The sequence below is a fragment of the Triticum urartu genome, chromosome 2A (assembly GCF_056163025.1).
Source record: "Triticum urartu cultivar PI428250 chromosome 2A, HENAU_Tu73, whole genome shotgun sequence".
Taxonomy (NCBI): domain Eukaryota; kingdom Viridiplantae; phylum Streptophyta; class Magnoliopsida; order Poales; family Poaceae; genus Triticum; species Triticum urartu.
The window spans coordinates 13,882,470-13,893,284 of NC_141874.1; the positions used below are offsets into that span (position 1 = coordinate 13,882,470).

General features: G+C 43.7%; 1 protein-coding gene across 1 annotated transcript; it reads right to left on the reverse strand.

The window, feature by feature from the left end:
- Nucleotides 1-1,124: 1,124 nt before the first annotated feature.
- Nucleotides 1,125-2,835, reverse strand: LOC147982912 (tyrosine N-monooxygenase-like). Its single transcript, XM_087539395.1, has 2 exons — nt 1,867-2,835; nt 1,125-1,745 (listed from the first exon to the last, which is right to left on the reverse strand). Exons 1-2 carry the CDS (start codon nt 2,833-2,835, stop codon nt 1,125-1,127), a joined length of 1,590 nt encoding a protein of 529 aa, XP_087395521.1.
- Nucleotides 2,836-10,815: the final 7,980 nt, after the last annotated feature.

The following is a 10,815-nucleotide window of genomic DNA, read 5'->3' on the forward strand; positions in this document are numbered from 1 at the left end:
GGTACAATATAATCTTGGAAACTCTATCCCCACCTATGATAGTCTACTTAAAACTGATCTTTTTTTTCCTTTTGCAATACTAGATATAGAATTCATTCCACGGATGCAACTTGTACGATGTATGATATGATCTTTGCCACAGGTAGATAGTCTATTCCATAAACACCTGTGGATAACGACGATTCTGTTTTTTAGACTAATTTGCAGTTTATGCCGAAGACTGTAATTACTATAGCAGCTTTGCCCGTGTAATTCAGCAATAAATTTTTCTTTCTGTCTTTGTTGTTGCATTGATGAAATGAAGCGAAATTATTGAAATGAAGAACCTGCAGCAATAAACGAAAAGCTGACAGTACAAACCAAACAACAAGAACTTACTCGTAGCATTATCAACAATAACCACTAGCCTGACAATACACTGTCCTGCAAAATACAATTCATTAAACATATGAAAACTACAAAATTACTTCCAAAATAAGAATTCTCGCATCGTTTTCAAGTACCAAGCCATCTCTTTGGACAACCTGTTTCACTTGATTATTAAGCAGAATCTGCCGCAGTCTAGTTCATCAGAATTTTGGTTGTTTCAAAGGGAAATGAACCGGGCCTTGAGCCTGATTAGGATGAGCATTTTCCTTTTTTTCGCCTTTTCGGTGATGGTGAACCTGCCCGGCTCGTTAATCATTGTGTATAATTTTATTTCAGAAGAAAAGATTTCTCACAACAAAACAAACCCTAGGTAATAGAATAAAAAAACTTAGTTCATAGAACAACAAGTTGGCAATACAGAACATATTAATGTTTGAATGACAGAATGGTAAGATGGGGTCAAAGCTGGGCACACAATTGTATAGCCAGGCATGTATACAACATAAACATAAAACTTTTGTGCAATTCCAAGGATTATTTGCATGGTACACCATAATGGAAAATACAGAGGTTTTGTTTTACATAATGATAACTACACACATTACATTAGTGATGCAACCATCGATTGCTTCTTTGTTTCTGCACACATGCAAGTGAACCCAACGTAGCGCCAAAAACATGTAACATACACTAGTTCCAGATACATTTTATTGATACATAAATGAGAAAACACGTATTAAATCTATTTAATTGGATCATATATAGAGATGTGCAGCCAATCGTGGTGTAGCTTGCAGAACAAGGGGTTCAGCTAGTGCAAGGCCCGCATTGCGTTCTTTGAGACTGATACTCTTAACGCCGGGAAGCTTTGTCCAAGTGAATGCCTGCAACATCCTTGCGAACAACATCATTGTCATAGAGGTACCAAGTGAAATCCCAGGACAACCCCTCCTCCCACTGCTAAATGAAATGAAACGTAGGCCTGGATCAGTGAGAAGTACATTCGCAGTGTTCAAATGCCTCTCAGGCTGAAACTCCAGTGGTTCAGTCCAGATCTTGGGATTGCGGCCAAGTCCAAGCCGGCTTAAAAGTATGTGGCTATCCTTGGGGATGGTGTAGCCAGCAATAGTTGTGTCCGCCATGGCGACATGGGGTACATTAAGAGCATGGTATGGGTGTAAGCGGAAGGCCTCCCGGATGCATGATTTGAGATAGTTTAGCTGAGGAATGTCAGACTCCTGCACCAGTCTATCTTTACCGATGACAGCATCGAGTTCCTCGGTTGCTTTTTGCATGATCTCTGGCATGTTCATCATCTCAGCGAGTGCCCACTCAACCGCATTAGATGGGTTATCGACTGCTGCGAACATCATTTCCTACATCCATAGATTTGAGAATAAATAAAGTAATCAATATAACGCAACAGAAAAGGTCAATACACGGATAAAATGGATCGAAGAACAATGAATGAACTTTTTATTAAGATGAGATACTAACCGCTGTTTGTGCTCTAATGTCTTCTAGGGAAAGCATTGGTTGTCCATCCTCATCTTTAAGATGAACTAGGACATCTAGAAAGTCTCGGGCCTCTTTCTTTTCACCCCCTTTCTCAAGAGTGGATGACCTTTCACGGATCCGCTCCTCTATTATAGGATCATGCAACCGGTTGATTGTTTGCATGGCATCCTTAGAAACCTTTTCATGGCCATCCAGGTCGAGGCCTATGAGCGCTGGGAAGTAGTCGGACACACAAAAGTTGTACAGATGGTTGAGGGCCATGAAGAGAGCGGCAACATGTGCCACCTCATCATGTCCAGGCCCACTAGTGGATGAAGCTGGTAGGTCACTGAAGTATCTTTTACCAAACACAAGCCTTCTTATCATGTTGCCAACGAAGTGTTGGGTTACATGACGGACGTTGACAATGTTGCATGGACATGCCATGTCGCTGCAATGAGTTTTATTAATGTACCTCACAAGGTGGTCGTACTCCTCTTTCCGGAGGTGGTGGAGCTTTCGCTCCATGGACGAGGCGAGGATCTCAACAGTGAGGACGCGCCTCATCTTCTTCCACTGGTCTCCGTGCGGTGAGAAGATGGAGCCCTTGTACCCGAAGCTGAATATGCCCGAGGCGAAGGTGGTGGGACGGGAGGCAAAAACTTCATCATTTTTTCTTAGTACCTCAGAGGCTATCTGTGGACATGCTACAACAATGACATGAGTAGCTCCGAGATGGAGGCACATGATGTCTGTGTTCATCTCCTTGAGCAGGGCGTGGATCCATCGGAACACCGCCGGCTTGCTCAGAATCACCTGATGCATGTTACCGATGATGGGCAGCGCCGCAGGCCCTGGGGGCAGCCTGCCTCGTCGTCCCCATTGTTGCTGGGACAATAGCACTCTTTTATTTTTCAAGAGAAAATACACCAGCATGGTGGCCATGATAACCAGAGTACCAAGAGCCATATTGCATGAGCTCGTCAGGGTGCTATATGAAGTAGGATAGAAGGCAATTTGTGGAACTGATCCGTAATGGACAGATGTTTTAACAGTTGTGTTTGAAGACACTCTTGCTCTTGGTGCATCTTAGCTGGTTAGTTCTGCAGGTATTTATAGGACAGCCGGGGAGCCAGCATCCTTGACGTACATAATAATTATTTAATCAGTTAGTGACTCCTTTCATTGCCCCACGTGGCCACATATACTATTCATGTCGCCTCATGCAAGTTCAATGCATTCTGGAGGGTCCACATTCTTTTGGTTGGACAAATTGATAGAGAGCAAATTAAGTGAATGCTGGCCACTCACTTGGAGACGTTCTTCACTTGATCATCTCCATGAGCTCTTCCAATTGACATATTCAGGGAATGCTAGCTCACATGGAGTCTTTCGTTCATTCAGACTTTGCCGGTGAGAAGGAACCTTAAATGTTTTATGGAAATCCTTCTCATTTCAGAGTGTCATAGGCATATAAAGATTTACGATTCTCCGGCCTCTATCGATTGATGCACACAACGATCTATTATTGCAAAGTTTCAACCTCGGAAGTAAGAGCATCTACAATTAAGTGCCTTGTATCCATCTTAAACGTCCGGACAGACAGTCTGGTCATTCACTAGTCAAGAAAAAGTGACTCGGTAGGGCTCCTGATACCGGCCCTAAACACCCGGGCGGACCGACACCCCTCATATCCTGTCGAATTCTAGGACGGGGATGGGGAGGTCTGGGCGCGCTTAGGCGCGTCTGCCACGTCGGATCCGACCCACACTGGCCCATCCCGACCCCACATATATTTATCCCCATTCGTTTGTCAAACCAAATGCTAGCCACTCCCCTCCGCCCCAAGCTCACTTTCGGCGATCTCTGGCCTTCTTTGGCATGGCGGGTAGCGGATCCGAGTCCTTCGTCACCCGATCTGTGAACTGTGACCTCATCCAAGTAGGGCTGGAGAAGGACATGTCGGTCCACTCCACCGCGCCGGCGAGGAGAACGCCTCACAACGGTCATACTCGATCCGGAGGGAATCCATAACGTCCTCCCAAATGGCGCTTGGATCCGGCGCGAGGCGCGTCACTAATCCCTCGCCTGAGGCGGTCCGCTTCGTCTGGCGTTTGAACACCGTAGAGACGTAGGTGTGCCGATGACGAGGCCTTCCATGGCCCGTCCACGTCGGAGGCTAATATGGCTCGGCGTGCCGGCAGTGTGAGGCAGAAGGCACGGGAGGTGGAGGCAGCCCTCGCGACGGACGTCGGCGAGGCAGATTCATACTCGCCATGCACGTGGTGGCCTCCGACCATGACAAATCCTTCATTGACCTCACTTTGACCAGCGACGTGCAGCAGCTGACGGCCTCTGATGACGAAGAGTAGGACATGGGAGACGACAACGCCTCGAGTCCCATGAGCCGGTGCGAGTCCCATGTCCTACTCTACATTGCCGACCACTGCATCAATAGTCCGAGTGGCGCTGCCAGCCGCCAAACTAGGGCACGGCAGAGCCGGACAAGCTCCGCTTATGTTTAGGTTTCATGTGCATGTAATTGTATGGATTTGAGGATTACTAGCTAATTGAGGTATCTAGTTGTGGAAACGTCAATTTCATGTCTGACCGATCACTGTCTATGGAGTTTGAGGGATCAAATTTGTTGTATATGGTTGTAGATGCTCTAAATGTTATTTCCTTGGATCCAAAATAAATGTCACAACTTTGAACCAAGACTATGAAGTAGAGAAATTAAGAACACGGGCTAGCAGAACCCGACAGAAGAAAAATCCTGGAAGTATCATCACTAAAATGTGTTATTCATGGGATCCAACCGAGGCGACGGCTCCTAGCTGCCATCTCTTGGCCATGCCAAAATTTGGTACCGTGACGCCAGTTCGGTCTTGCGTTGGAATTTTGCACTGAGGCTGGCCGGGTTTCTGTGGGTGTCCGTCGGCCCGTACGTTCGATGTCCGCGTTTCTGTGGGTGTCTGTCGACCCGTACGTTCACTGTCCGGATCTATTCTCATCCACAGCACATGATGCACGAGTGTCCGGATGCATTCTGTTCCACATACGCACTAGCTGCAGGCAACGGCTCATGCTAGCCTCAGTACTGTGCTTCCATGAGTATGCGGGAGATGTTGACGAGTTACCAATCGACGCTCAAACCATTGGTTGACTAGTTATTACACATGCATATTGTTCGCTAATTGTCATCCATGCATAGCCATGTGATCCGTGATTGAAGGGCAAAGAATCAGAATCCAATTACCCTTTCTCCTATAGTACTGTCGATCATTCTGACCTCCACCTTCTAGAGTGAGCGTCACATAGCTAAAGTTTGTGGTATTTGATCCCGCAAAAATAATGTATGTATACTTTGGGAAAATTGTACTAGTGGCATGCGGACTAGAAGCCACGCCTCATGACTTGCGGCTTTGGCATGCCAGGGTCTCACGATGATATCAACATACTTCAGCGATCTCCATTTGTAAAGAGACTTTGCGATGGGCATTTCGAATGCTCCTACTTCGTTTGGGTATTGTTCATGAAGCTGCAAATATATGGGATTTTGAGATACTGTGGAAGATGATGGCTTGTTGTATGATCATGCATAACATAATGTAAAGGATGAGGCTGACAATGCTCGCCCTACCTCTCATATTTTATAGGCCCAAGGTACATGTTCGCCTCTTAAAAGAAGATCCAGAGCATGTTGTCAACTTTCATAGATGCATCAATAACTTCAACACTAATAAGCGCATGTGCAACTACTCGATGATCTTGTGAAGCATATTTGGATTCATGTAGGAAACCATTAGTTTTCTATTTGAACTTTATCCTCTGAATGATATTTATGTTTGAATTAACTATGCAGTTTTAATTTGAATTACTTCTTGTTGATTTTAAGGGATCGATAATTTTCAGAAACTAGGATTTCATCCAGCTTTTCAAATAAAGCAACATCACCAATACAATGACAAATCCATGTTTAACCAAGTAATCTCTATATCTACTAATTCAAAAGAATGTAAAGCTAAATGTTTCACTTTTCTTTCCACCACCACTGATGAGGCACGGACTAGCGAGATGCTAATTCGCGCGTGTAGATGGCCCGATCTTTCACGGCGATGCTTGATCAACAGTTCGTCCCCTGGTTCCTCCTCGCAACCTCAAGATAATTACTTGTGTATGAAAATACACAAACGAAAATAATGACCCCCTCGGATCAGCACGTAGGCGTCGATGTGATGATCAACCCTCCGTCGCTAGTAAATTTTCACGATGAAAAAATCACAGATAATACACAAGATATGGCCGCCCGTAACTCGGACGTTTTTCTATATATCTTATACTCCAAATAAAACTCAAATCTGATCTATCACGTACAAATCCCTTGGCTGTTATATAGCCAGACTCACGCACGCGCTTGGCCTAAGGCCCACAACACCTATACTAGTACAACTTGTTTCTCACGTTGATAGTTCACGTGAGTACAACTTGGGATTAACAAAAAGTTAAACCAGACCACCTAATAATAGGGAATCTAAACTGACTCGTCACTAGCAAACTAAATCAAATATTTGGTGGTATATCTCCAGTGCGTATCTGTCGAGGTGGCGTTCTGAACTTTGGCTCCACTTTGGCAGGTGCATAATCTTTCTTGATCTCCTTTGTCTTACCAAAGCGTACATGCATTACTTGGCAAGGTTGTTTCCTTTTATATAAATAAATCAAGAGGATATTGTTCCTTCGTGCTGGATCCGAACCTTCCGTGGATTCTTGATCCAAACAATCAGGACATGCTGCACCAGTACATCTTTTGCGACGCCAAATAACTTTGTGTTGTCGTGTAACTTCATATATATGTTTTGTAAGAGACATTGAATATTTTGGCGCGATACTAATCCCAGGCCCACATAACTCACGTGTTATTCCATCTCTATCTCTGTGTAGTCGTTGTGGCCGTCTAGTCTGATTAACAGATTCACCTGACGTAGCACTATCATCTGAAAACATGCGTCGTGATTTCATGTCCGTATCATCCTCCCTTCCTTGAAGCGAAACCGTCTCGGTTTCAAGTCTATTTTTAACACGACCTTCTTCTCCGGAGCTTGTTGTTTTCTAGTGGTTGCACTATCCGCCATGGGATTTAGCACATGCTTCCTACCAAGATGCATGAATGTGTAGGTGTTAGATCTTCCGGCATGCACTGCATCATGATCGAACTGCCACGGTCTTCCCAATAACAACTGACAAGCATCCATCGGCATGACATCACAGTCTACCTTGTCAATATAATCTCCAACCGCAAAAGTTACACGTACCTTGTGCATAATCTTTAATTTACCAGAGTTGTATAGCCACAACACGTGGTGCAGTTGAGGGTGCTTCCACATAGACAAACCCAATTCTTTCACAAGATCTTTGCTAATGGCATTTGTAAAGCTACCACCATCAATTATCAACTTGCAAGCACGATTGTTGATCTTACACTGTGTTTTAAAAACACTCCATCACTGCCCTTTAGGATCACCATCCTCCTGCACCTTCTTCACTAAGAGATTTAGACCCTTCATCGGTGCATCAACTTCTTCTTTTATTTCTTCTACCTCTTCTTCTCTTTTTCGCAAACGATCTTTCCAATCAGCAGCGAACACATCCATTGGCATGGGAATAAAACAAATTTGTTTGCCCTTCCGTGATAAAGAATAACTATTTTTCTTGACATCCCGAACAGCCCCAACACGCTTGCACCATGGGTTCCCAAGTAGCAGATGGCACGACACCATGGACACAGGACAAACATGAAAAAATTCCGCACAACAATATTTTCCTAGATAAAAAATTAGCAAAATCTGATGCGTAATTTTGCTTTCACCTTTAAACCACTTCAGCGTGTATGGTCTTTCCAGAGGCACCATCTTCAGCCCCAATTTTTCCACCACCTCGATGCTCACCATATTGACTGCAGTACTCTCATCGATTGTCAGATTGACATGTCGTTCGTTCACGACGCAACGAGTGTGAAAAAGAGTGACCTCGCCAATGCCTTCCTCCTCCATCAATATGTTCATGCTCAACATGTTGATGCTTGACTCTGCAGACGATATTACAAACTGAGTCTCCGTGACTAACCTTTGCTCTGAATACCACTTGATGAGGCACGGACTAGCGAGATGCTAATTCGCGCGTGTAGATAGCCCGATCTTTCACGGTGATGCTTGATCAACAGTTCGTCCCCTGGTTCCTCCTCGCAACCTCAAGATAATTTTCACCTGTGTACGAAAATACACAAACGAAAATAATGACCCCCTCGGATCAGCACGTAGGCGTCGATGCGATGATCAGCCCTCCGTCGCTAGTAAATTTCCACGATGGGAAAATCACAGATAATACACAAGATATGGCCGCCCGTAACTCGGACATTTTTCTATATATCTCATACTCCAAATAAAAATCAAAACTGATCTATCACGTACAAATCCCTTGGCTGTTATATAGCCAGACTCACGCACGCGCTTGGCCTAAGGCCCACAACACCTATACTAGTACAACTTGTTTCTCATGTTGATAGTTCACGTGAGTACAACTTGGGATTAACAAAAAGTTAAACCAGACCACCTAATAATAGGGAATCTAAACTGACTCGTCACTAGCAAACTAAATCAAATATTTGGTGGTATATCTCCAGTGCGTATCTGTCGAGGTGGCGTTCTGAACTTTGGCTCCACTTTGGCAGGTGCATAATCTTTCTTGATCTCCTTTGTCTTACCAAAGCGTACATGCATTACTTGGCAAGGTTGTTTCCTTTTAAATAAGTCAAGAGGATATTGTTCCTTCGTGCTGGATCCGAACCTTCCGTGGATTCTTGATTCCAAACAATCAGGACATGCTGCTGCAGTATATCTTTTGCCACGCCAAATAGCTTTGTGTTGTCGTGTAACTTCATATATATGTTTTGTAAGAGACATTGAATATTTTGGCGCGATACTAATCCCAAGCCCACATAACTCACGTATTATTCCATCTCTATCTCTATGTAGTCATTGTGGCTGTCTAGTCTGCTTAACAGATTCTTCTGACGTAGCACTATCATCTGAAAACATGCATCGTGATTTCATGTCCGTATCAATCACCTTAATTTACTTACCTTTTGAACAAATTCTACTTTATTTTACTTGCCAAACTTCATATCAAAATATAAGGTCAATCACGGGTAGGATTTGATAAACATTTATTTTAAAAATAACATTAATATGGGTAAGTAAAGCACAACCTAATGAACTAGAATATTTATATCACGTTGCGACGCACTACCATTGTCCTAGTGAACATAAATAAGTCTGTTTGGAACGGGGTGTTGGCCATGTGCATCTTTTTTCTTTGAAAAGGCCAAAAAGTCATATATTAAGTAGTACATACCCTTATCGAATGCCCTTCCAGAATTCAAAAAATCCATAACTAAAGTATTTTTCCTCTTGCATCCACCGCCAGCGCACGGTCAGCAAAGCTCGTTGCCGCCTCTTGGCCCCCTCTCAGTGGAGCAAACTTGGTTAAACCCAGGAGCTTTTAATTAAAAGCAATGGCCGGGAAGTCGTCGATGTAGACCAGAAGGCACTAACGACTGCGATGTGCATCTTAATCATGCAGAGACTGGGTGTGTACTCATTGTGAGTGAATCTACTAAATGCCATATTATGAGTCAATAGAGGTGCCCTTTATTGGAAAACTACGGGTCCGGGATAGCATGATGGTATATAGTGTACCTTATTGGCAGCTCATCAGGCATAAAGAAATATATAAGTAAAAAAATTCTTGCAAAGGAAAACACATAAAGTCATTTTTTAAATCAACAAAATATAAAAAAATGCATGATAATGGATAACGATGATTCTGTTTTTTAGACTAATTTGCAGTTTGTGCCAAATGTAATTACTATAGAACCTTTGCCTGTGCAATTCAGCAATATATTTATCTTTCTATCTTTGTTGTTGTTGCACTGATGAAATGAAGAGAAATTAAAGAAATGAAAAACCTGCTAGCAATAACTTACAAAAAAGTTCACAGTAGAAACAAACAACAAGAACTTACACGTAGCATTACCAAACAATAACCACTAGACTAAAGATAGAATCTCTTGCCAAATACAATTCATCAAACATATAAAAATAGAAAACTGATTCCAAGAAAAAGAATTTTCACATCATTTTCATGGGAGCAAAGCGAGGAAACGGCTCTTGGCTGCCATCTTGGCTATGCCAAAATTTGGTACCGACGCCAGTTCGGTCTTGCTTTGGAATCTTGGACTGAGGCTGGCCGGGTTTCTGTGGGTGTCCGTCGACCCGTACGTTCACTGTCCGGATCTATTCTCATCCACACACGCACTACTAGCTGCAAGTAGCACATGATGCACGAGTGTCCGGATCCATTCTCTTCCACATACGCGCTAGCTGCAGGCAACGGCTCCTGCTAGCCTCAGTACTGTCCTTCCATGAGCATGCGGGAGATGTTGACGAGTTACCGATCGACGCTCAAACCATTGGTTGACTAGTTATTACACATGCATATTGCTCGCTAGTTGTCATCAATGCATAGCTCGTGTGATCCGTGATTGAAGGGCAAAGAATCGGAATCCAATTACCCTTTCTCCTATAGTACTGTTGATCATTCTGACCTCCACCTTCTAGAGTGAGCGTCACATAGCTAAAGGTTTGAGACTGGATTTCTACTCTTTGAAAAACGTTATCAAACAAAATGATCCCGCAAAAAAGGTGTGTCTTCTTTGGGAAAGAAGTACTGCCACTAGTGAGAGAGTCGGTTGAGACAGACGCGAGACCAATGAAGGAGGAGGAAGACAGCTTGCTAGGTCAGGCTTGGTTTTGGGTCGGCGTGGTAGCGTGCCTTCTACTCCCTCCGTTCCCAAATATAAGTGTTTCAGTGAAGAGATCGAACACACTT